General features: G+C 41.2%; 1 protein-coding gene across 4 annotated transcripts in view; it reads left to right on the forward strand.

Moving 5' to 3' along the window:
- ETV6 (ETS variant transcription factor 6) overlaps positions 1–26670 on the forward strand; it is a 129537-nt gene that overhangs the window by 76982 nt on the left and 25885 nt on the right. For all 4 annotated transcript variants that reach the window (XM_010716090.3, XM_019617069.2, XM_010716083.3 and 1 more), the window contains 2 exons: positions 21927–22091; positions 25729–25863. In XM_010716090.3, coding sequence (XP_010714392.1) covers positions 21927–22091; positions 25729–25863 — 300 coding nt within the window. The remainder of the gene's footprint in view (positions 1–21926; positions 22092–25728; positions 25864–26670) is intronic.

Below are 26670 nucleotides of genomic sequence, written 5' to 3' on the forward strand. Positions count from 1 at the left end.
TTTTTGAGGTAGTGGTAGTCTTATCATTCTTTTAACCTTGCTGATGTTAACAGTTACGAGGTAAAATCAGAATTAGGGCCATAAGTGCATGAAGTATAGAAAGAAATGTAAGATTCAGAGTTCCTTTTGCAATGGCTAGTGTTCTAGGAAACTGCATCAGAAAAAAATGTTGGAAAAGGGCAAAGATAACTTGTGTGTGGGTTCTTAAAAAGAGCACATTGGTGCAAATCATGTAGGCCTTGTTTCTGAATAGCATTCATAGTAGAAAGCTTCACAAATTGGCTCCAGCAGCATATATTTTTATGTGTGACAGAGGTTAATGTTATCATACTTGTTACCCTAACCATAGTTGCCTTTTTTTTTTCCTCAGCACTGTTTGCTTTTGCTTTGTCCGTTTCTTGTTGTTCTTAAGAACAGATATTTGCCAAAACAAATGTATGTGAGTGATAAAAGCCAAGAGGAATGTCTGTTGGACCACAGGAAATTTCCTGTGCAGGAAGAGATCTTGGGAACTTCCTGTGGAGCAGAGCATTGTGGGTCTGTTGGCAGAAATCCCTTTACCACAGCTGCAATTAACTAGAAGAGGGTAGAAAACAGCATTGCCTTTTGCAGTTCAAACCAGGAGTATGAACTAGACTTACAAAAATATTGCATGAGCAAATGTTAAATCAGAATTGTGGGTTTGCAGAAGATTGCTCTCATAACCAAAGAAAGAGCAAATAAGAGTGATACAGAATTACGGGTCACCTCTGCATTGCACTTCATGCCCACTTTATACAGTTCTGATTAATGTGATGTACATGGGAATATCCCAAGGTTTGGTGCTACCAGAAGGAGACCTCTTCAAGCTTGGTCTCACACCTGAGAATTAAGTCTCACCTTGGTCTCTGTGTTTTGTAGACCACCAGGCCTGATACCTCACAGGACTGATGAGACTTTACTGATCAGCATGCATACGTCAGCAGGGTTTTCCCATGTCAGTACTGTCCCTGCACCTTGCATGAAGCTTCCCATAAATTCCCAGGCAAATTTAAGACTTCAAATGAACCATATCCCTCATATTGTATTAAATCTGCCTGATGTCAGAAGCTTGTGTTGATTGCCGGGTGTTCAGTGCAGGAGACCCTTATTTTTAGATCATTTTTATTTTTGCCTCTCTCTGGTTAACATGCATCTCTTTTCCCATCTCCCTCAGTTGACGTTTGCAGCAGGCAGGGAGACTGGTTCTGGAGAGAGGAGTGGGGGTACAGAAACAAAGGGGAGTATGGGGTGCTACCATGAAATAGCGAAAAGAAGAATGTGGACTATAGTAGGAAATGTGTGTAGTTCAATGGGTAGAAAGAGAAGAGAGGTAAAGAAAAAGATGTTAAGAAGACAAGTTTTATAAAAAGGGAAAATAGGCATTCTGGAAACAAAAGTAGTTATTCTAAGAGTATGTGCAGAGCATGATTAAATCCTACATGAGGTAAAGAAAAGTCTTTGTCTTAGAGGTTGTTTTGTCTAGCCATGTTAAACGTAGACACCTAAAAGTCAGTGGCAATTAGGTACCAGCTTTTTTTGTTGAAGAACTACCTGGGCATATTTTGGAAAGTGGATTTTCAAGGCAGCCTGCTGGTCTGGTGCAGTGTGGGGGCAGAAGGTGTCAAACCCATAATTGGATGATGGTAGAGTGATCTCCACATGACAGTTTGTTCTAGAATATAGTCCCCACTTCATCTGGGAAGGTTATCACACATGCTGCCAGTACCAGGCACTGGCCTTAATGGAGAAGATGCCACAGAAAAAGCCACTGAAATGGTGCTCAGGGTTGTGATCTGTGCACTCTCCAGAAGTGTCAAACAGTAGCTGATTCTAACATTTGAACTGTAGCCTTGTGAACAAAACTTGAGCTTAATGGTCTCATCTGGTGATTGTTTGGTCTTTTTTTTTTGTCTTTTTTTTTTTCTTTACAGCATGTGTGCACACTTTTCTTTTGTACCAAGGAACTCTTTGTTTGCTTGCTAAGTGCTTCCCCACAGGAAATTTCCTGTGATGGAAAACTCTGGGGAAACTTCCTGTCAGACAAGATGCTGCTAGGGGCAGATAACAGCAAGGCATAAACCCACAAGCCACAGCAGCTGAAGAGGCATTGCCACCGGGTGTTTTTGCCAGAGGAGGCTGGGTCACAAGATAAGTCAGCCTCTTTCTTGAGTGATCTGGGGCAGTAGAACAGGGGAACTGAAATATGGGACTCCTTGTGGATCAGCTAGTCCAGCATTGCTGAGGCTCCGAAGAAGCTCTGTAACTGCTTCTGCGAATTGGGTACCACAGTTTTACTTAGGTTGTACCCTAAAATGCACAACCAAGTAAGGGAAGCCATTGTCTTGTGAAAAGACACCACCTTTCAAAAAGGTTGCTGGTCTCTCCTATTGCTTTCCTGAAGAGATGGCCCTGCAGCTGAATTATTTTTGATCCTACGGTTGTCCCTGGCAGTCTGTGGAGAATGATTTCTTATCACTAACTGCCATTTGCTCTTATATTGGTGCAATAAATAAATAAATAAATAAATATTTGCCTGACTATCAAATGACTATTACTAAGGAAGGCACCATAGACTCCAGCAGAGATATCCTGTCATTTCAGGCATGGGATATGGCTCTGCAAAACTGAAGCTTGATTACTTCATAGGAACTGTGACCTGCAACAGTGATTCAGTTAGTCCGAGGCTGACATTGTGAAATGTATTTGGGAAAAGCACCCTGGTGTGCTTTTTAGCAAAAGGCACATAATGCCAGTGGACATCACGTCACCTATGTGGTTAGATGGGAATTTGGGGAACACTGAGGCCAACAAATGAGCTTCATCCTTCCACAACTCTTGCTGTTTAACCTCTGAGTGCTTCAGCTTCCTCAGATGCTAGTGTTTCTTCCTGTCCCCATGCCAAGGTCAGTGGTGACCTTTGTCAATATTAGTGGTGACTGAGTGAGTAAGACTTCAGAGTTGTCACTCTGTCAGCACAGAGGTGCACTTGCTCCATAAACACTAGTTTGAGCTTCCCTCTTAACAAATCACTTTCTGTCTTCCACGGTGTCCCCTTCAACTCTTTAAAAATGTTTTTGCAACACCTCAACTCTCCATGCTGTTTTCTGTCTTCATCTGTACCATACAATTCTTACAGTGCTGCTGGTTTCTGATAACAATGCTTACACATCTTTTTTATAGTACTCTCATTTCCATTTGTGATCAGTTGCCAAAATATTGTCTACACAGCAAGATTTGTTGTTTGCGTGTAACTCTTGTTTATCTGTGGCAATTTTGCACCAAAAAATGAGCAAGAGAATAATCTTCCAAGCATTTTTATCTGAATCTTCCTGTTTCTCTTCAGAGCTCAACTTCTTGAATCTAGCAAAGACATTTAATTTGCCTCCTTGCTTTTCTGGTTATTTTAGAAATTTAAGTTGAGATAAATTAAATTAAGAAGTCCTCAAGCAACTTCTTTAGGTCCAGTTCCCTTAAATGAGGAAAGGCAGATGTTTTAAACTTTCAGTTGCCAATAGGGCATAATTTCACTAATTTAGCCAGCAGGAACTGTTTCTGTTTGATTAATGGATTTGACTCATAAATGTACGTATGCTGGCCAGGTGACCAGCCAGCCACTGGATTTGTGAGACAGCCCAACTGTCTGTCTTTTCTTGGCTGATAGGGGACCCCGATTTCCAAGTGCTGCTTCTAGGTATGGGGCAGACAGAAGTGAGACACTGCTTCTGGTTTTCAGGTAGTGAGAAGAATTGACTTTAGGGCTATATGTAGCCATCAGTTCCCGTCTTGCCTAACCTGCTATATATCAAAGGCATCCAGGAAAAATGACTAGCTCTTTTTATGGGGTGAATGGCAGTACTACTTGTTTTTCAGGTTCCCAGGCACTTCCCGTGGTAAGAACTTGTTTTTAATTGTTTTTCAGCTTTTTCATATTTTGACTGTTGTGGTTGATATTTTCTTTGCCAGGATGGAGAAGAATACATTGGTATTAAACTCTCAAAAGGTTTAGTGTCCTGAGATTTGAACACACGTGAAGGAAGAGTCTTTCATGTGCTCTCCTTCTCCCTTTAGCAGGGACTGTAAATGGGAGAGGAATCTGCTCATTTAGAGGAAAAAATTAGAAGAGTTTGGACCCCAGGGAAGATGACGGCACATTCCTGCTGCTGTCAGTTACCTCCTTAGCAAAACCTGGCAGAGATCTGTAAGTTAGACCTGAAAGCATTAGGCCTGCTGCTGACCCATGCAGGTTTCATTATGATGCCAGAGTGGAATTTCTGAGGGTTTTTTCCCCCATTACTGATACTTTAAAAACAAGGGAAAAAATTACACGTCATTATGTATATTCTGTGCTACAGATACTGATATCATAAGGGTGTGGAAATGTCAAGATTAACATTGCATTGTATGTACATTGATCCTTCAATTACACAAGCTTTGCATATGCATTAATACATGCAGCATCTAGTAAAGTTGGGACTCCAATTTCTGCATGGACAAGTTTACCAATTACCAAAAGGAGGAAAGAGGGCATCCGTATAGTCAGTAGAGCAGATAATTGCAGGAGAAGGCTGTTAAGTCTGGAGGAACCGTGAGTCTGCCCACTGATACCTAGTGTCATTAGCACTCTTAGAGGTCACAGGCTATCCGTAACCACGTCTGCTTTGGTAACTACAGCTGGGCTGGAATGGTTGTCTTTGAAGCATGTAAGAGTTTCTGCTTGATTGTATTCTGTATCTGTGGGTTTATTAGATAGAAGTGGAGGCCTGTGGCTGAACTCAGCTTTTCCTGGTCCCTTGTCCAGTGCCCTTGCAAGAAGCATCTTCCTTTTGCAGCAGTGTGCTGACCTACCTTCCCTTCCATTCATAATCAGTATCACTGTGGCAAATATTCCAACTATTTACATGGGAGTAAGAGTAGGAGGAAAATATTTATTATATTTTTAGCAGTTTGTAATGTAATTTAGCAAATGGAAAAAAACAAGGAGAGCCAGCTTTACAGGAGACCACCAATATGCACTTTGCAGGCCAGAGCTGGAGGATTGATAAGTTAAATTAACTGAGGTAGTGCAAAGGTTGCTGAACATACGCGTGCACTATCAAGCTGGAAATTCACTCACAAGAAGACTTGTCATTAAAATCACTCAAATCAAGTGGAGGCCCTTTCACTGGCTGTAGAAGGCTCTAGGTTAAACCCTTTTTGATCCTAAGATATTTGATTGAGAGGTATGTATGTTAGGGTGTATGTTTGTAAAGTTTTGTTGTGCTGTAGTGGTAATACATAAACCTCCCTATGTACATGGATATACCAAGGAAGTGTGCTACAGAAAATCCAGGATAAAGCACTGTGTTGTTCATTCAAGAAATCTAATTTAGTTTTAATAATTCATAATGCTTAATAATGCACTCGAAAATGTTTTGTAGTATATTGTGTAAACATAATAAAGTCTTGGGGAAATTAGAGTTCACTACAGCTTGACTACTAAGTATTTTCACTGAAGTAAGGTGAAACAGCTCAAGGCTGTAAAATATGATCCAGTTGGTAGATTTGTAAACTGAGAACTCACACTGCTAATTTGTAAGTACAAATAGTGCTGTTTGGAAATGAAACCATTAAGAGTGCTTATATATCTGTAAACTTTCTTGGCATTAATTTGTAATACTGTACAAGTAGCTGTCTTTGAAACAAAATTCTTCTTAGAAGAAGTCATCATTATAAATTTTTTACTGCTTAGCCCCAAATTCAAAATAAATACCACAGACATGGAATATTTCATTTTTTACCTTTTTATTTTTTCAGTGGATCTGACTTTGCATATTCAAACAAACATTGTTAGGGGCTCACCAGTCTCCTGAGTGCCATGAGCTTTTTTTTTTTTTTCATTTTTCCCACCACCATTGGTAGAGACCAAGATGTTGCTTCCTGTAGCAAAATCTATGTTTCTACTTCATCGTTTCTGTTTTGTTTAGCTTTCATGAGACAGAAATTTCTGTAAAATACCAGTAAATTACATCATCTTAATAGCTCTATTTAAAGATTACAATCTAAGGAAACTCTCTGGACAAAAATATCGTTTCTCTCCTGTTTGTGTGCATTACTAAGTATACTGGTGTTCTGGTTTGTGATTGCAACTGAAAGACTACAATTATGCAGAATAATAATGCAGATATATTGAATTAGATGATGAGGATCATTTGATTTCTGTTAGGACAATACCTTCTGGCCCTTCACATGGAACAGGGCCTCATTTTGCAAGCTGCTGTCGTTGGTAAAATAACTGTTCTGTCCTTCTGTACAAGTAGGGCATCAATTCCACTGATTTATAACTACTGGATATTTGTAAGCTGCTTTAATAACTAATAAACAAACAAAACAAAGCAAGGGATTGCATTGTTAGTGAGAATTTCAGAATGTGTCAAAATGTCAGCATAATGCTTTCCAGAAGAAAGAGTTTGGAATTAAAGATAATCTCCCAGGTTAAAGATACACACTTTAGGAAAAAAATAAGAGAAAGACAGATTTTTCAGCCACTTCTTTCCTTGAAAAACAGAAATCCAACTGAGGCATTTCACTAAAATAACTTGAACTGCTTTTCTAAGTAAAAGCTCACAGGAATGAGAGTTAAACGTGCAAACCTTAATATCTTAATGCCATATTTACTTAAACTGATGCACTTAAGTATTCATCTTTCTTTCAAGCATTTATATGATTTGCTTTATAATTTCAAATCTATTTCAATTTTTCACTGCAGGTATGAATCTCAATTAAGTTTTTGCGTAGAATTGCTTTAACTTTGAATAAATTTCAATTGTTTCATTTAAACACAATCAAGAGGCTTTCATTTTAAAGTAGAAAGATAAACCACAACCATTTTGATTGAATTTGAAAAATACTTTGCAGAGAAAAAGGAATTCTTTTCACACCAACACTGCAATTTTCTTTATTTAATGCTGTGCAAATAAGAATAGTTACCTTAATATACTGGCTCTTTACGAGAAATAAAAATAAATCTAGAATGTATAACTGAATGAATGTTGGGATTAACAACAGATAAGGTTTTCCTAGGATTTCTCTGACACACAGAGAAGTCTCTGAGAACTGATGAAGTGGAGAAAGGAGGAAAAATAAGAGAAAAAATATATGCAAAGCCACTTGGGTACAGTTATGCAAATGAGCTTATCAGGATAACCAAAAGGCTTCTCCATTGTGCCTGCCAATTAGGAAATAACAGTGACGGACATATGCAGCTCCCTCTTCCTGAGGAGATGCAGCTTTAGCCTGCATTGTTGGCAACCACTTTGTGAAAGGAGATTAAAAATTCTCTTATTTTATTTCTTTTAAAGAGGTTGGCAGGGATGCTAAATGAATCCTGGACAGGGCAAGCACTGTGATGATATCCCAGTACTATTTTTTCAATTTCATTTGTATTTTAGCAACCCAAAGGAGCAAAGGGACCACCAGGCTTTGACAGGGTAAAGAAATAATTCCACATTTCCTTGAAGGCTTCACAGAATATTCTATATTGGCATCTCTCCATTCTGACTGCCCCTCTGAAAACAGAAGGGGAGAAAGAACACTTCTTGCTGCATAGCCGAGCTCTACCTACCCCATCCAGCTGTACTGTCCTCTTTTTCTCATCCTTTATGTTTGAATCCACTCTCACTTATCATTCAGCTGAGTGGAATAAGTTCATTGTGATATTACGTGTCTGTCAGGATTCTTTGTGTACCTGAGTTGTCTGAAGGCAGCCTGAAAGTTTGTGCTCAAGAGCTTAATTCTGGATTGGATGCACACCTCAAGGGTGGTTAACACCTCCTATGTTAGCGCTGGTTTGATTTAGTTACTACTCCTCAGACAGAAAGGATGACTATCTGAGTAGTGTTAAAGGGTGAAAAAGAAAAAAGAAATAGTGCAGTCTTTCTGCAGCTTGAAGCAGAACTGCATGCCAGAGTGGGAACCCAAACATTTTGTCTTTTTCTTTTTGCCACTATGGTGGGAGGGAGAGCAATAGAGCCCTGAGTGGAAGAGTAAGATTTAGTGGGGCTAACAGTCAGCAGCAGTGTGTGCATTGGAGCTACCAGGATGGAGTAGGCTCTGAGAGAGGCATTCCTCAGGAAAGCACACAACCAAAGCTTCCAACCTTGAAGGTCTATCTTGTTGCAAAAGGTTGTACACAGATCTTGCAGGATGGTCAGTGAACTGAACTAAACAGAGAAAATTTGGTGCTGGGGAACTGTGCTCCCTCCGTCCCTGTTGGGGTCAGTGCTGCAGCTGCGTTTCTTATCAGTGATATCTGGGGTGTGCTTATCTAATTTCTGCAAAAATAACAAAAAAGGAATTATGCCTCAAAAACACTGATATTTCATGTAACTTTGCCCTCAACAGTGAAAATCCCTTCTCTGGACACCAAACTGAAGAGACAACAGTATGCTCACATACACAGAAAAATCTCAGTGTGCTCTATTGTGGACTCTTGGACCTTATCAGTGCATATCCAAGTCCATTCTTTAAGATCCCTTCTTTGTTCTTAAGTTTTCAAAATCTTTTTTTCTTCAAAACTAGTTCCTATGTGGAATTTTTAATGCTCCCTACTGAGAACAACCTGTTTCCCTGTATCGTTTTTCTATGTTAGCAATTGTAATTGCTACAGGGATGCTTTTTAGTTACAGGGAAGGCAGTGAAGCGGCACTTGTTACGCACACCAGCCCCTCTCATGCACACAGAGGCTTATATATTTCTGGAAGAGAATGGAAAAACAGAATAATAGTGCTGTGATTTTTTATTTTTTTTTTAATTCAAGCATGCTGCTCACTTTTTGTTTACTTTCTGATAACACCAAGGTATTTATGTGCAAACAAAAGGCTCCTCTTGCCGAATCAGCCACCTCCTCCTCCTACTGGTTCCATCAGCCAAGTTGCAAAAGCATGACTGTGACACCACTAAATAAATAAGGGTGAGGTTGGCCTGGCAAAAGAAAGCTCCTCTTCACACTGTATGCACACCTCAGAGGTTCAGGCTGGGGGAAGAAAAAATCTGGAAAAAGTTCTAAACGAGACATCAACAAAACATGCTATTAAAAAGTCATCACGCTTTCTTTTGAAGATTAATTATAAAGTCAAGTTGTGTTTCAGGACCTGGAAATTCAAAAATTTGTTTAGGCTGCGGAAGAGGCAATATTGGACAGGAGCTGCCCATTGCAATTGCTTCTAAGGAATGTATAAGAAAAAAATACTATAATTTGCTATGGAATAGAAACCTTGTTCTGAATTTCCATTGTTTGACTGTCCAAACACCTGGATAGCAAGGGCATAAATCCTTTCAGAAATTGCATTAATATCCTCAGAAAGTCTGTATGGTATCAAACATGGGGGACAGTGTGTTCATGAACATACAGTATTTGAATCCATATGCTATATGTTTATTATCTGCCAGAGTAGTGTGAGACATCTAGAGTCTGCAGATTTTTTCAGGGTTTCACAGATAATTTTTTGGCAGTTTGCGTTCTCTAATATCATTCTGTGTGAAATTGCTGAAAGAGAGACTTCTACCTCCCCCAAATTGACAGCGTGCCCATGTCTGCATTTCTGTACCATGCTGTCAGTGCTAAGGCAGTTGACCCCAGTCACATGAAATAATAAAAATCACGTTAATAAGCAAAGCATTTTACAGAAGTAGTGTTCCATTTCTAGCTTGCTAAGGAAAAGACTGGAATATCATATTGCTTTGCACTGATAACATTAGTTTAGTAACTTATGTAATGTAGAAATTGTAGAGACAGGCATGAGGAGTTGGGGCAACCTAAAAAGTTAGGTAAGAAGGCATCTGTTTTTAAAACATGCTTTTCTATCTTTCACTAATATGCACGTTTGCTTCTTACCCTCTTAACTTCTCAAGTCTCTCTACTCTCTTTGGTCCCTGCCATCTCCTTCTCATACAAATGCATGCTTTGATCCCCAGTCTGAGAAGCTTATAAGCAGTTGAAATCTGGATTTGACTCCTGTTTTCTGGGTATCCAGAAACTGCCATCCTGCTGATCTAATATGGAAGAACTTTTCCAAAAATTGCTCTTGCTAGTATGGTTGGCAAAAGCAGCTTTCATGGGTGCTTAGTTTATGGCACAGAGAGAGGAGATAGAGGCAAGCATTTCTTAGTAATGCGGAAGACACTGCATCAGAGATGGCCAAATTCAGAATGTCCAGATGCGTGACCAGTAGATTCAAACAGTGGCTTTTTAATAAGACGTTTCCTCTTGTGCAAGTTGGTTATGAATCAGCCTTCCCAGGAGAACAGAAACTTAAGATGATTTGGAAGTTATGATACTGAAGAAAGTATCATAACTTCCAAACTTAGTACTGATGCTAAACTGGTTTGGACTTTGTAAACCAAGCAAGTTGTGAAGGATTGGAAGAATAGAAGAGAAATTACTACCTTATAGAGAGACACTTCTTTTGCATTCCTGACTTTAGTATGTGATTGTGAAAGTCTTGAGTTTTTGTGAATAGAAATTGTGTGTGAACAGATATACCTACAAATCTGGATTTCCACATCAGGTAAGATATGAAATTTGACAAGCGTCCAACATAGAACTGGCTTAAGTTTGCCAAAACAAGAGGAAGTGCTACTATGAAAATTGTAATCAGACAAGTTGATGAAAGAGTAATTCAGGTACATTTTCACAATATCCACTTAGTATAAGAGCACATGGGGATTCCAGTAGTTTCAGTTGGTTCCCAAGGGGACCAGCATTGTCTGCACACCATCATATTGTTCCCTTTGCTTGTGCATTTGATCCCTTTCCTCTCCTGTCTATTTATATTTTTATGTCCTCTAGGCAGGGATTTCTCCTTTTTAATGCTAGCAGGCACAACTGTAAGCAATATACAGAAACCATCAGATGTCATTAGAGTCTTTCACAATACTTAGAGTAGGAAAGATAATCATGCTGTTCGCCCTCCTCTCCTTTCAAAGGAGTCCCACTTGTTAATGGGACTGCAAAGGGTAACTTTCATACCTCTCCCTTCTGTCACTAGTTGGTCTGACCTCGTTTGGATCCCTGATTTGTGCTTAGGGACATACGTCCCCATGCTGGAGGCTCTGGGACACTGAACTGTGGCACAGAGTGCTCCTCTTGAGTGACACGGGTCTCTTTGTCCCTCACATCTGCAGTGGGTTTCTGGAGGTAGCAAGCATAGGGATGGCCATTCTTTGTGGGAAATGAAGGGTGGAAAGAAGGGCAGCAAAAGATAGCTTCACTGATATTGAAGTCATGAGCTGTCTCTACTAGCACAAAGGGTTTACGGAGTATTAGCAGTTGGGAAGCAGTGGTGCTATCAGTTGCTTTAATTACTGGATATGCAGTTTCTCACACAGCACCTTTACCTTTGCAAGAAAACCAAAAAGCAGGATGAGATAGAACTTCTTGTGAATTACGCATTTGTTTTCATTCTAAGTTTGATCCTCTACTGAAAGTGCATAAGTAAATTATTTGCCTCTGTTGATATTGCTGTAATTTTTCCAGTCCTGAAAGCAAACCTTTCTCAGTGACATCATCAAGATTAAACTCAGATAATATAGTGAGCCTATGCATTTTTCAGTGACATGTTGTGTTCTGTAGAAATATTGGTTGAAGCATTTCCTCCCTTCTCAGTCACTACTTCCAGCTGTTACTCTTTTTGTGATTTGTCACTGTCTCAACTGGTTGACCTGGTAGTGCAGTCTTGACTGTTACTGCAGTTGTGCTCTTAATCAGCCCAGAAAGCTGATCTGGCAGATGCCAGTGTACGTGTCTACTTACATACAGATTTTATCTCTCATCAAAACCACAATATAATCTTACCAATTTCACTGGTACATCAGAGGAGGTGGGCAAAGAGCTGCCACTGAGCAGTGGCCTGCAAGGAGCTTGCTTGAAGGACAATGTAGTGAGTGCTGACATCCCAGTGTTGAGGTAGAAATTACCATCTTTGTACCAACTCCTTTGTACTAGGTAGAATAACAAAAAAATGTTCTGATATCCCTACTTGAGGACTAGCAGTATTTCCCTCCAGCACACTACTCATACAAGACACCTGTGAAGCTGGAGGGGTGAAATTGAAGTATGTCCTTCCACTGTTATGGGTGAGCAGTTGACTGATGTGTTAGACCCAACACTATAAGTAATGGGGTTCCATAAGGCTGGTGACCATTCGCTAGCGGCGTTCTCCAGGGCTCCATTTTGGGGCCAATTCTCTTTAGGAGTTGGACTCAATGATCCTTACCGGCCCTTTCCAACTTGGAATATTCTATGATTCTGTGATTCCATGTATTTCTGAAATCTCAGGCTCAGGCACGTAGGTGTCCGGTGTGCCCAAGAACTTGCTGAAGCCTTGCTACCCCCAGACCTCCGCATGAAGTAGCTACTGTGGGGTCAAGTGGCTGTTCTGAGCATGCAGCAGATGTTCAGGCCCTTGTGACTGGCACCCTAGAGGACATCCCAGAGATGGCTCTAAGTCATCTTTGAGACAAACAGTACAGCAGCCTGGCTCCAGTCTGATGAGCCAGCAAACGAGGTCTTGCATTCCATCCTAATTAATACTGATTGCTGATTGCTTAAACAGTATTCTTAAGTGGTCCCAAATAGAAGTAATGTCTTAACTTCCTGTGACTTCTACAGAAGCCTGTTTTTGGAGGGGGCTAATATGAAAAGTTAGTGAATGTGCTGACTAGCTTCAGAGCAAGCAGGAGTTAAACCCTGGAGAGGAAGCAATTCTTAAACTGCAGCAAAGATAATCATGATAATTTATCATCTGATAATCAAAGAGCACACACTTAATTTGTTCTCATTATCAATGTATTTCAAGCACAAGTACCTTAGTACAAGAAGCCTGCCTATGCACAGGCAACACTTGAAGGGTAGAGATAAAGAGCCCCATGAAAATGCAGTGAGGCTACTTTTGTATGGGAAATGTGTTATGGGGCATTGAGAAGTCCATCTCAGTGGCTTCCTTATCCCCCTGCATGTGGAGAAGGATCTTTAGCATATAGAACCGTTGTTTTAAGCTTTTGACCTTCCTCTAGGACAGCAGTGTCTTCTTGAAGATATGACTGACAGTACATGAGAGCTGCAGGGATTTGCTTCATTAAGGAACCATCAAGAAGTAAAGCTAAATCTGGGTGTTTTTAACCATGTCGAAACTCTGGCTTGCAGCATCTTGGGAGCTGAAGGTGTCTGCAGCACACTAAGAGCAGGCTTTTACCTGCAAAATCCAAGATATGGCTCAAACCTGAGTACAGCATACAGTCTCTAGAGCTGAAATTTACACTGTTTCCCTTAGTTATTTAATATTTAATGTTACCTGAAGGCAGGTCTTTCTGTAAAGCACAGAGGCACTAATATACTGGTGGATTGAAGCAGTCTTTTATAGCCCTCCTGGATTAGGAGTCTGAAAGAGACAGAAGACACCCTGCATAGACAGAGGTCCAAAAGTGCAATCAGTTGAAGTAAATGCTGTTGGTAAATTTTTCGCTGTGCTGCTTTGCTCAATGACTACAGGCTAAGTAAGCCATAGGACTGTCTGCGCTGCCAAAATCTGCTTTTCCTGTAGTACCACAAATGCAACTGCAGCTCTTGAGACTTGAAGACTTGGTACTGAGAAGCTAACATGTGACATCTTGCTGTCACAGCTTACGCTGTTGTGTAGTGAGGCTGGCCTCACATTCCATGGAAACAGCCTGGAAAACATGCTCTTTGTGTATACGCTCCCCCCCTCCAGCTCTCACAATCATGGTTGAGTTAGAAACAAAGTCCCAGCCAAAATTCCTCAAGGGAATGGGACCCAGCCTCATCACGATGTGAGCCTCTGAGAACAAAATCTCCCTGTGAGAAGAAAGCAGCTTCTTAATACGGGAGGATTATGATGTCTTGGTGTGTTGGTGGTGGTGTTTTGCTAGCATGTGAGACTGAGATTTTAGAACTTTCCGCTTGATTCAGCTATACAAAAAGGACTTCCTGACCTCTCTTCTGAAACTGTAGAGTCACCTATAAGTTTGCAGCTGCTGGAAGATCAAAGTGACCTTGCTGATATTAGGTTAAACTGACGAATTACAGAAAGACATCTTAATTTTAGCAACTGCACTGATTGTAACTAGCAATTACTTCTTCAGTTTTTCATATCTTTCTGGAGTGCTGACAGGATGCACAAAAATCAGGGCTTTCGGTTCCATCACCAGCATGACTTCTCCATATTCTAAGCATGGCACATACAGCAGTTAGGCAGCAAGCAAAATACTTAAGTAAAACCATATGTAGGCCAAAATTAGCAAGATCTATTTATTTCTAATTACTTACAAATCCTTAGCACCCCAGCCAGGGATCCAGGCTGTATTATGTTAAAAAAAAAAGAAGGGGAAAAAAAAAAGAAAGAAAAAAAACAACCAGACTCCAGTGTATTAACAATGCATTCTAATACATTTTTAAGTGACAAGGGTTTGGAGTTAAAATTACTGTTGCCTGAGTAAGTGCCACAGGAAGTAGGAAGGAAATGTTTTTCTGAGCTAAGGGTGTAATGATGCTTTATATTTGTCCAGTTGTAAAGAGAAGCAAAATATGGTTCCTATATTCAATTCCTACTGTAACAGATTTGGTGTAAGGGCAGATGTCCAATGATTTTGTGCCTCACATCTATAAGAAAAAGATACAGTAATCTGATCTGTCTTCAGTTGAAAGTGTAAATACACAAGTGTTAGTAGTAGTAGTATCCCATGGATGAAACAGTTACTGTAGTCAATATAGGAAAACTTTAAAGAATCTTTTTAGGTCTGAATTTTGACCTAGATTAAAATTAATTGTTTTGAAACAATAAAGAGGTGCTGATAAATAAATTAAACTTTTAAAAATCCCCTACATTTCTTGTTTCTTGCAGCGCGATCATTTGAGCTAGCTAACCCATGTCATTGTCAAGGCTCAGCTAGTTTTGTTTAGGATACAGTTTTTGCACATACAAGGAAAAAAGCTACAGAAGACATTTCTTTCAGATCCTTTTGGAAGGGAGCAGTAAGAAAGCAATGTCTGCTGTATGGAAAATGGCCAAAAACTGGGTGAGAAGCAGTCAGGAGTGGATTAAGACTATAACTGGGAGCAGATCCAAACCAACATTTCCCCATTCCCCATCCCCCTGCCAGCTGTTTCTGTTGCACGAGCTGCTCTGATAGGAATCCCATGGTCACCTGCCCTCTGACTGTGGTCACCATGAGAATGAGGAGAAGAGTCATCCTGCACTTAGGCAATTTTTCTGCGTATGGCAACTGTGGTAGCAGCCACAGCCAGCTGGCTGACAGTGTGCTGGCAGCATCTTGCTGACTCTGTCATGCTCCGGCCTTCCCCAAATGTGGTACCCAGATGCAAAAAAGCCAGCCTTCATTCCCCCCTGGAAGGAGTGCTCTTGCTGGGCTTCTAGGAAGGTTTTTCGCAAACACTGCAAAAGGAAGCTGGAGTCATTCTGCATGGTTCTTGAAAACTCTTGGACATGGCTCATGGAATGAGTGCCTAGAAAACAGGCTGGTCTTTTCATCACCTCTAGTTGCTTGCGTGTTTGGCTGGTAGCTTTTCCCTTCCAGAACTTAAAACAGTGGCCACTTTAGCACATGTATCAGCACCATTTATCTGGACTGATTTGCACCAGGAAAGAGATGTATCCTGCAAGAATTCTTCATTCAGACTGTGGTCTGCCTGTCAGGAACATGTGGATTGTGCCTGCAGTACAACCTTTCTGCAGCTGATCCCATACAGGGGCAGCTCACAGAGGAAAGAGGGCTAAATCCTAAGGGCTGATTTGTTTGCAAGTAAACTCCAGATGATGCAGTAGAAACAGAAAGGAGGTGGGCATCCACACTGGGTCAAATATTGATTTCAGTAACAGGAAGTGCAGCATGATTGACCTATGTTAAATGACTGGGGCCGTGCTTGAAGCTTTATTCTGACATCATTTACAACTCTGAGGACTTCAAGGAATTGGTCTGCATTGTTCAGCGACTTTTCTGTCTGCTCTTGGGGCAAGGGATCTTAGGTGTGGCTGAGTAATTTCATGTAGGAGAGTTACTTCATTTGCTAACCTGTATCTGCAAAGAAAAAGTTTGGCTATGGAGTGAGAAAGAATATGTTTTTCATGTTAAATCTCACAGAGAGTGGCTTTTCCATTCTCCTTTCACACTTAAATTGACTTCAGATTTTGTGGGGTTTTTGCACCAGTGACTTCATCTGCCATCATTAATCAGTGAGCTATCTCAACCCAGCAAGCTAATTTAGAGCACTGCTTGTGCATTTGATCAGAAATGCAAACCATGTGTAATGTCAGCAGGTCAGAAAAGGTGATGGAACATGGGATTTTCACTTCAGTTCCAGAAAGGGCCATAGTTGCTTCCAGGAAGCTGAGCTTGGCACTGGGTGTGGGGACTTGAAAAGATTTATTTCACCATATGAGAGCTCAGCACTTGATCATTCTAATCAAGCATTTTCCAATCAATATGTTTCTTACAGGCTTTCCAAAGGCTGCATTAGAAAAGCAATTTTATTTATTTTATGACCCTGAAGCCCTAAGGGATTAGGGTGTGTCAACTTTGTAAGTTTCTGTACAGGCAGTGAGAAAAGAAGGGCTGGGCCATGGGGAGCAATGTTAGAAAGATCAGCATGGTAGAAATCAGTTCCCGTGCCTCATCAGGCTTGTTTCTGTAGCATGTCTTCGTGCACAGGGTTTGTAAAGCAGACACTGTGCACAAGGCATTGCCTCAAGTCCTGCTCCATCTCCAATACCCTGTTCAACAGGACAGCAGGAGACAGCTACTCCTTTTATTTCAGATTACTACTTAAAAAACTGTTTCACTCTCTGATTCTGTAAGTGTGGGAAGTTTCTTGTCATTCTGATTACAGGCAGTTCTGTATCTTTTAAAAAGACGTACAGGACCCACTGAGGTATGTCTTCCTGCCCATCGCACGACTTCTCTGTTCCCTATCTGATCACTTTTTTCCTTAACAAGGCCTATAAAGACGCATTTTTGTCTGCTGCCGTCTGTTTCCCTTGTGCTGATTTGTACTCACTTCCCCAGTAATTCTCTTCAAGGATTAGCCAGGATTAACCTTTCCATGCTTTTCTACCTTTCCTTATCTCTTGGCCTCCAAAATAGAGCCAGCTTCCTACTGTAGGGTGAAGCAATCTCTGTGGGCCAGCAGCACCAAATGGTTTCTGCCGCTGCGCTGTGTCATTCACATGTGTCCTGGCTTAGGGGCACTTATTAAGGCTGTCCACATGCATGGAAGTAGCTGAGCACTATTCTGTAGCTCATTCCCCAACCCTGAGGAATTTGAGTCCTTAGTCTGTCTGTCTTTGCCTTCCTTAGTACAGGCAGTGCTAAGAGTCTGCAGAGCACCTGGTGGTGGGAGCCTGGTAGCGCTGGTATTGAAGGGAAGGGTCTTGTGGTGGAAGATCAAGCAGGGACAGTGTGAAATTGCACTCCCAGGAGGACTTTGGTGCCTAAATTGTGCTTGAACTTGAAACTTCCTGCAGCATGATCGGTTCTTGGCTGCTGAGCTCTCTGCTGCAGCCCATCTCAGGGAGCAGCAAGACTGGAGGAGGGGACCTCTAAAAGTCTCTTGGGCAGAGCGTGGGAGAAATATCTGAATCTAATTGTATGTCTTTCCTCCAGACCATGTTGCCTTTACACAGAAATGGATAGAAAAACAGAACCTCATGCCCCCATCTTGTTTTTCATGTAGCAGCATGTGTTACACTTTATGGATAACATGGAATAATATATTTAATAACAAAAAAGAGAGTTTCAGTTCCAAATGAATTAGTTGGTAGCAGACATACAAATCCTCTGAGCTTTCCCAGCATCATTTTTCCACTAAAGACTTAGGCACTGTCCTGCAGTTGGAGTCAGCCTGCCTGCTGCTGCCAGTGATGCTACATCTGTCCCTGAGTGTTTAGAGCCAGCTGCTGATATGCATGTTCTGGCCTCTGTTGTTTGCCCATCTGAGCTGAGTAGCTTCTGGCATGGGAGCAAGAACAATCTTCTCTGCCTCCAGGAAGCAGGAATAAGTGGGTGGAGGGGTGGGGGGCTGTCTGAAACCCTTCTCACCTTATCCTGCCTGACAGCTAACTAGGTGTATGCACAGAGGGCTGAGGTGGAACAAAATTTTCACAACACTCACTGCGATCACTGTTTCCGTTGTGCGGGCTACAGTACGGCTGCGTCCTCATATCGAAACTAAAACATGACAGCAGCTCTCACTTACTGTACACCGCCCCGTACATTGGATTCATGTCGTCAGATTGTTTCCAAAGTGAGTCAAGGTGAAAACAGCCCACAGTACGTTATGTATACTTCACATCTTACGTATATCTGCTGTATCTGTTGGACGTAGCAACACATATTGTAAAATGCATACCCTCTGTTCAAAAAGAAAGAAAGAGATGTTAAACAAGGGTGCATCACAAGATTCGAGTTTGCCTCCGATTTACCTGAAGGACTCTCTGTTAAAACAGGAGTGAAGTCTTTGGAGGCAATCATCTTGAACTCCTTTTCGACGTACCAATGCATTCTGCTGTGTGCATGCATGCATGAGTGCTTAAACACATGTAAAAAAATTTACTACCTACTTGAAGTAGAAAATGTAAATTACTCCACCAGCACCTCTTCTTTGTGCTTGTTTTTGCTCTGTAAGAAGATAAAGGAACAGAGGGTGGATTTCTTCTGTGGTCCAGTCTGTACCCTGGAGTGTAAGAATTGATCACTCTCCCCATTCATAAGCCGGCTGGTGCAACAGGTACTAGAAGCAGGACTTCAGGTGAGAAATAAGCAACAGAAACTTATAATCTGCTAAGACACCAGTGCTCCAGCCTGCAGCATTAGAAAGGTGAGCGTAAATTTAGCTTGCCTTGGGAAGTTTAGAAGTTTTTGTTGTTGTCTGTTTTTACGCAGAGAGAGAGATTGAGGGTGGCAGTTCTCTCCAGATTCCAGCCAGCAGAGCAATGATGGAAATGGGAACAGTGTCAGATCGGACTCTCAAGTCAAAAGTCACCGTCCAAGATCTGTGGCTCCATCAGCATCTACTGCAAACAGCAAAACCTTCCTGCCGCTCAGGCGGCACAGCACTGTTCTCATTTTGTTACACAGCACTCATTTTCCTCACTTTATTCTGATTGGTAAATATCTTTGTTAGTTCAAGACAATGCTGTTAGCTTTCACAGAGAAGAAAACAGGAGAGATAAAAAGAGCCCATTTTCCTCCACAGTGAATATGACAATAAAAGATGAAGAGGGGAAAATAAAAAAAAACAGTATCCAATAAAAGAAAATTTATATAAGCAGGATTAGTCTTTTCTTTCACTGAGAGTACAGAAGAGCATTTTGAGGACCTACTGACAGCTGTGTACGCTGTGCTATAAAATCGGTTCAGCTGCAGAGCCAACCCTCTCATTCCCTTGTTTTCATAAACCCAACAGCTTCTTTTTAAGAAAGGGCAAAGAAGGTGGCACACAAGCTTAGCAAACACGGTGCTGCACATGAAAGAATTATTTTTGAACAGCGGTTTCTGAAGCACTCTCAGCAGCACTGTTCTGCACCCCCAGGAAAGCTGTGACAGAACTGATTCAGCCTCACAAAGCAGGTGGGGGAATAGGCAACTACAGAGAGCTTTTGGGAAGATGAGCTTCCTGGGAAGATGACAGGGCAGGGAGACAGGGAAATGAGAGAAGAGGCAGTCCACCTAGACAAAAGCGGTTCACGTGTTTTATAACATTTTATATCTTCAAAACACAATGCAAGCATTGAATTAAGATATTACCCCATGGGTGGAGAGATCTGGCTCCTCCACCCACTCGCTTTAGTACTAGCCAAACTGAACAAGAAAGGCTACATGCTGTTTGTCATAGATCATACTGCTTTTTGGCTTTTTTTCCTTTTCCTTGAAGACTCTGTCTCTCCTTTTCAAAAGCTGATACCCGGCAGAGACCTGGTGGGCATGGTGAAGGTAGTCACCAGCATGGCGCACCTGGCTAAGCCCTGCTTCTGTAGCTTATTTGGCTGTTCTGAGTCTAGTGCTGATCAATAGAAGCACTTTATAGACACGATACTTTTATATTAATTTAACAGAAAGCAAAAATACATAGTCACACAGCATACAGGAAATTATGATCAGTGTTCATACAGGGAGTGATTTATTTATTGTGTTGTTATCAGTAAGGGTGCATGCAGAACACGTGTAGTTATCACTCAGCTCTGTCCTTGGCCTGATTTTCCCAGTAATGTTTTGTTTCTTGCCTGATCCTGTGAAGCACACACCAAAACTCCCAATTAAATTTCCACATTACAGTTTTCTTCTGGGCAGCTTGCTGCTTGTATGGTGTGGCAGATGGGGAGGAAGGTGGGAACAGAAGCCAAATGTGAACATTTCAAGCTCTCCTCAGATGTTTTTTTTAAACCTTTTTATACGTTGCGGTCTGGCTCTCACTTAGTTCTCCTTTGCCTAGCTGCAATGTGCACCCTGCCCAGCAGTAGCCTAGGGTCCACAGTGTGTTTTCTGCAGGAGTGATTCTGTGTTCAGCAAAAGGTGAACCTCACTTTGGCATTTTAGCTTACAGTTTGCATGTCTCTGAGAAGATCTTCACCTGACTGCACTTTCTGCAAAAAGGAAGAACCTACAGAAAGCTCTGACCTCAGCCCCTAATTCAATAGGAGGAAGGATAGTTCAAGTCCTTCATAAATGCTATTTCTTGTGTCAGTGTAGCACAGTGCTTCAGGGGTAGTTGAAGCCAATGGAGACTTACTGTTGCCATGCAGACGCCCCTTCCTTTGGTCAGCCCCAACTGTTCCTTGAGCTTGATCTCAGTTCTCACTCAGGATCAGATTCAGTTCTGTGTGCAGCTGTGGTCTGGGGCTTTCCAAAGCCGCTGCCTGGGAATCTGGTGTGGCAGCAGAATGCAATTCGCTGCATGTGACCTCTTGCTGAAACAGAAAACAAGATTGCCTATCTGCAGAAGAAGTAAAAAAAGCAAAACAAAACAGTACAAATCTCCTGGGTTTCTTTTCTGACTTGGTAAGACAAGGGTAATCAGATTTCATAGAATGGTATGCCAGGAAGGAAATTTCTTTCCATGTGCAGCATACAATCAGCCAGGTGCAAGATGAGGAAGGGAGGTTCATCTTCCTCTGAAGCTTGAGGTATTAGCCCCTGCCAGAGGCTGTGTACCAGAGATCTGATATGATCAGATATGGCAAATTTTACGTTCCTCTGCGCAGCGTGAAGCTTTCATTTCTACGCAACAATTGTAACAAGTCAAACAATGAGTCATCCCACAAGGGGGAAAAGGAAAGAAAGCTTTTATCTCCCAGCAGACTGGAGATAATCTGCCTACCTAGGTATAAACAACTCTTCACCATGCTACCTTCCTTCCAGGGGAAGGAAGCTGTTTTAAATTCATCTGTAAAACAGATACTGAATTGTCACACCTCCCAGGTCTTTCCGCCCAGGCCCAGTAAGGGTGACTGGAGGGGGCATGCAGGGAGGGCACTCCTTGCTTCTGTGAGAGGTTGCACAGTGAGCATGGAGGGGGCCAACAGCTTCGTCTCCTCTACACCTCAGAAGGAGTAGCTGGGGGACAACCCCATCCCGCAGTGGAAACCTGGAATGAAATAATATCATAGAAGGGATGTTGAGGCATCTTGTTTTTCGGGATGTCCAAAATAAACCAAGATACCTAAACTAATGAGGTGTTGCACAGCCCAGTATTTAGGGTAATCCTGACATCTCTCTCCCACACCTTGTCTGGAGACTTTGCATGTTACTCTGAGGGGAGAAATGGAGATTCTATGGTATTTGCCTATATTCACATGCCTTGTCTAATTTTATAATGCAGTCTTGGTCTCTTCCTGGTGCAGGTCTGCAGCCCGTTTACTGGAGCAGAGATGATGTCGCACAGTGGCTCAGGTGGGCGGAGAAGGAGTTTTCCCTGAGGCCCATCGAGAGCAACACTTTTGAGATGAATGGCAAGGCTCTGTTGCTCCTGACCAAAGAGGACTTTCGATACAGATCTCCTCATTCAGGTGAGGAATTCTTACGGAAGCTACAGTTGAAAGGAGAGAAGAAACTGCAGGAAAGTCTGAAGCACGACAAAGGAGGATACAGAATCATGTTTGTTAGGGTGGGCAGGGCAGTGGAGCAGAGAAGAGACAGAAACTCTTATACGAGGCAAAGACAGAAAAGACTGAAGGGAAAAGTTGTAGATAAATTTGGGTGTTACTCCAAACCCAAAGATGCAACATGTCTCTCATTAAAACTCTTTGCTGAACTCACAGAAAGGAGGGTTCTTTGGCAGCATTTCATGACTTACAGCTCTTCTCCATAAAGGCTTATCTTTTTGCAGACCCAACTACAACAGCAAGATAATCAAATGCTTGAACCTCTTAAGAAGCTGACATTAGCATTCTGTCTCACAGCTGGCTTGGCTGACGTGCTAAGAGTGACTGCAAAATTCATCCCTGGGGGACCTTTTCTCTTTTTTACAACCCTTGTGGGGTTTGGTTTACTTTACCATATTCTCTCATGTGCTTGAGGCTGGCCCAAGGTACAACACAGATAGGTGTGAATCAGTTGGCCAGTTGCTCAAATTATGTCTTCATTTATTCACACAAATGATTTAGAAATGCTTATGTGGTCTTCCTGTACTTAGATCCCCTGCAGTCTTTCTGCTATGCTTTACAGTCAGAGTAAGCCTCTGCCCTCTTTTGTCGGGGATGTTTAACTAAATATGAGTTATTGGTTCTATACAAGAGTTAATGAGCTTTTTTTTATGACCATACATGGTTTTTCTGTTAAATAAAAAGGTTTACTCAATCACAATAGATGATCAAAGTGTTTGGACCAAGTGGTCACAGAACTGCTGTTACCAGGCTTGCAGCACAAGGCTCACTCAGTGCAGAAGCACAGCTGGTGCAGTTTAGCTCAGGCTGATAAACAAGGAATGGCACTAATTCTGCTTCTAGCTCCTTTGTGACTCCCTTGAATGCACTCAACCATCCTCCTGCAGAATCTGCCTCTCGTGCTATGGCTTATGCTTACTCTATACAAAATTTTCAAAGCATGTACTTTAAAACAAGAATAATTTTTATAAAAGGAAGAGCCAAACATCTATGGTATAATCACTGGTATAATACAGTAGTGAAAACTGATGCCTGGAAACATCCTTTGTTTTATTTTGGTACTCATTTTGAATTATTTCATTGCAAAAATTAGCCCTGCTTTAAGGCAAAAGAAGTATTGAAAGTGGGCAAGGACTCTGTGTACCTTGTTTGTTATTCCCCTTATCATACCAGTGCCTTGCTGCCTACCAGTTATTTCTCTACTCTTCCCTTTTGTGTTGTGAGGGCACTTGAAATGAGTAGGATTAAAATGTTTGTTGTCTGGAGATAGAGTGTTCTCAGAGAAGAGCCTCTGGCTTGCAAATCCACACTGTGCAGAAGGTTAAACTCTTGTTTACCTAAATGGTTAGAATGGCCTCTTCCCAGCTCTTTCTCTCCTCTCTCTCTCTGGTATTATTCCTCACTGATAATAAACATTTTAGAAGATATCTCAGTCAGTCTCTGTAAATGTAAATGACTATAGGTAAAGTGTGCCTCAGTGTTTTCCGGAAATAACTACACGTGAAATGTAAAAACTGTGAAATAATATTTGCTACAGAGTTTAAGTTTTTCAAAGTGTGTAGGTATATAAAGGCTCTATCCTTTCCACTCCTGATTAAACCAGTAAATAGCATCCACTCCTCCCAGTGATTGTACCAATAAAATGGGTACACAGCCACCTGCTATACTCCGCTTTAGCACTGGCCCAGGAAGAGGACAGAGGAGAGAGAGAGTGAGAAGAGACTTTATTTTTTGTAACTAATACATTTTTGTCTTTGCGATGCAGAAGTGTAAATATTTTGTTAGGTGAAAAAAGAAAAAATTTATTGCTTGGAGTGTTACAGTACTAGTTATGATTATGGCAGTATTGCATTCAAAGATGCAAATTATGAGGTAAAATCACTTTTTAGACTTTCATGTAGTAAACATGGAAAAGGTAACTGAGTTCTTGAGGCTTTGTTTTTAATTGGATTTTCAGGTATTGCAGTCACTTCTTAAAAATGCCCTGAAGTCACTACCGAGACAGTGAAAGCAGCTGAGAGTCTAAAAATAAAGGAAGATGAACTATGGGAAGCAGGATAGCTTTAACTATTTCATACTAAGACAATAAACTTCACTGCAAGTAGAACACTGGTATGTTATAGAAACAGCAGCTGAATGGCACACAACTTGCAATCTCACAGGAACAACTACTAACCCCACACACATTTGAGAAAACTCTCCTGGAAAATCCAAGGTTTCCTAGTTGAAACTCTGTTAAGTTTCTTTTCAGATAATATGCTGCTGCTGTAGCTTGTTCCTCTGTATTATGAGGTAAGACACACAGAAGAGAGGAAAAAAAATTAGAAGCTGGGAGACTTTGTGCCCTGCATTGTACCTGTTTACTTTGAAATGTCTAGCAAGTTACATCACACAAAACATGTAAGTACGTAAATGTTTAATGCAGATTTTGGAGGGAAGTCATCAGTACAAGATGGAATACATAAGAAGATACAAAATAAGCAGTTAATATTGATCTGCAGTGGTCACTGAAGTGACATGTTCCACTAAGGAAGGATGTAACAATTCTGGTAACATGGACTGGGAGGAAAACGTGAGGTACAGGCTGCTTGCTACCCCAAAAAGAAATGAGCCTTGGATTGAGTCATGCAAAAACATGATAATGTGGTGCAGTACAATTCACTGCAGACATTTCTGTAAAATAACAATCCAGCAGCAACTAACAGACTGTATTTACCCATACAGATCACCAAGTCCACTGCATTAAGTTCTTTAGTATGCATCATGTCCCTCTTCTAATACTACCTGTTGCAGTGAGCTCTCTACAGATCCTAGTGTCTAGAAATAATTAGCTTTGCGATCCTTTTGGGCTTTCCTGAAGTCTGTCTCAGGACACCAGAAGTGATAGACAGCAGATCCTATGGCAGCTATAGCACTCAAGAATCTCCAGAAGTTGTCACCACAGCAGGGGTTACATCTCTTCATTCTTTGCAGGTCTTTGAGTTTAGCCCAAAATAGCTTCTCAAAGTGAGAGTTCTTCCTCCTATGTATTTCCTAGATTGGAATATCACATTAACATACTGCCTCTGCCCTTGGGGCACTAGTGCTGCATGGAGAGGCTTTGCAAGATCTTACTCCTTGCCCCATAAAGCCTGAATTGTTCAGTAATTAAGGAATACACCTTGTTTGCTCTCAGCGATTCAATGCATAATCACATACTGTGCATTTAAGAATTCTCTGTCCTGAGGTGTCTCTCTAAAAAGACTGTGATGAGAGAAGGTGGAACACTGAAATATTGCTTACAAAGGGTGTGAACTTTTGAATAGACACTTGTGTAGCCTGGAAAAACTGTATCAGTGTAATAACAGCCACTTCTTTTCATTCTCCCATTCTTCCAGAGGTGTGACATGCTGCTTTTCTTTTTTTTTCCTTTCAGAGAAGAACCTTGCAAAACAGTGAAATGCAAAATTTTACAACAGGCCTGTTTGGATATGAAAATAGCAGCCAGGAGCATGAATTAATGCATCAGATGGCTAAATGAGTCCTACTGTTTGTCTTTCAGGTGATGTTCTGTATGAACTCCTTCAGCATATCCTGAAGCAAAGGAAATCTCGTATGCTGTTCTCACCTTTCTTCCATCCTGGGAACTCTATCCATGCTCAGTCAGAGGTTTTATTACATCAGAATCATGATGAAGGTAACTGTCTTGTTCTTATGGGAACTATTATTATAGAACGGTGACTGGGTGACTGGAATAAGGCTGTACTGAATGTTGTCATTTTCTGGCTCCAAAGTTACTTAAATAAAGTTGCTGTTCTCCATTTGTCTCTGTAGCTGTTAACAGTCAGTTGGTCTAAGGAGCCGACTGTCTGCTCTCCATATATTTTCTATTGCTTTGTCCTACTTCCAAAGCTGCCTTGAAAGGTATAACAGATGTAGAGTTAAAAAAAACAAAAAGTCAGAAAGTTTTATTGACCGCGTTGATTCGTTTTTCCTCACTATCAATTGGGTACACAAAGGTGCTTCATGGACTTTTAGTGTCCTGGAGATGCAGCTTGATGCAATGGTTTGCAGAGCTGGAGAAAAGGCAATGTTAGAGAGGAATATTTAGCACAGAGTCACTTCAAATGACAGTGTTGTCACACTGTACTAACATTCCTGGCATTGAGGCCATCTTGTTGCTCAGCTTTTTAACTGGTTAAGCAACTCATTTTGAGAAAAGGTTTTTTTGCAGTTTTCTCCCATTTTTACCATCAGTAGAAGTATTTGCTTAGGTTATTAGTTAGCCTCCTAGTAGTGTACTTACACACCGTGCCTGTTACAGGTGCCAAAGAAAGAATAGACATATGCTTGTAGCATTGCAGATTTAGGCTTCTCTTTTTTCAGTGCAGATCAAAATGTTGCCTTCAAATGAAAAGAAACAACGCCTAAGATTTTTAAGAGATCTCTTCTATGAAAACATCAAATATAATTCTGTTGTTGATTTTTTTATAGAAAAAAATAC

The sequence above is a fragment of the Meleagris gallopavo genome, chromosome 1, assembly GCF_000146605.3.
Source record: "Meleagris gallopavo isolate NT-WF06-2002-E0010 breed Aviagen turkey brand Nicholas breeding stock chromosome 1, Turkey_5.1, whole genome shotgun sequence".
Taxonomy (NCBI): domain Eukaryota; kingdom Metazoa; phylum Chordata; class Aves; order Galliformes; family Phasianidae; genus Meleagris; species Meleagris gallopavo.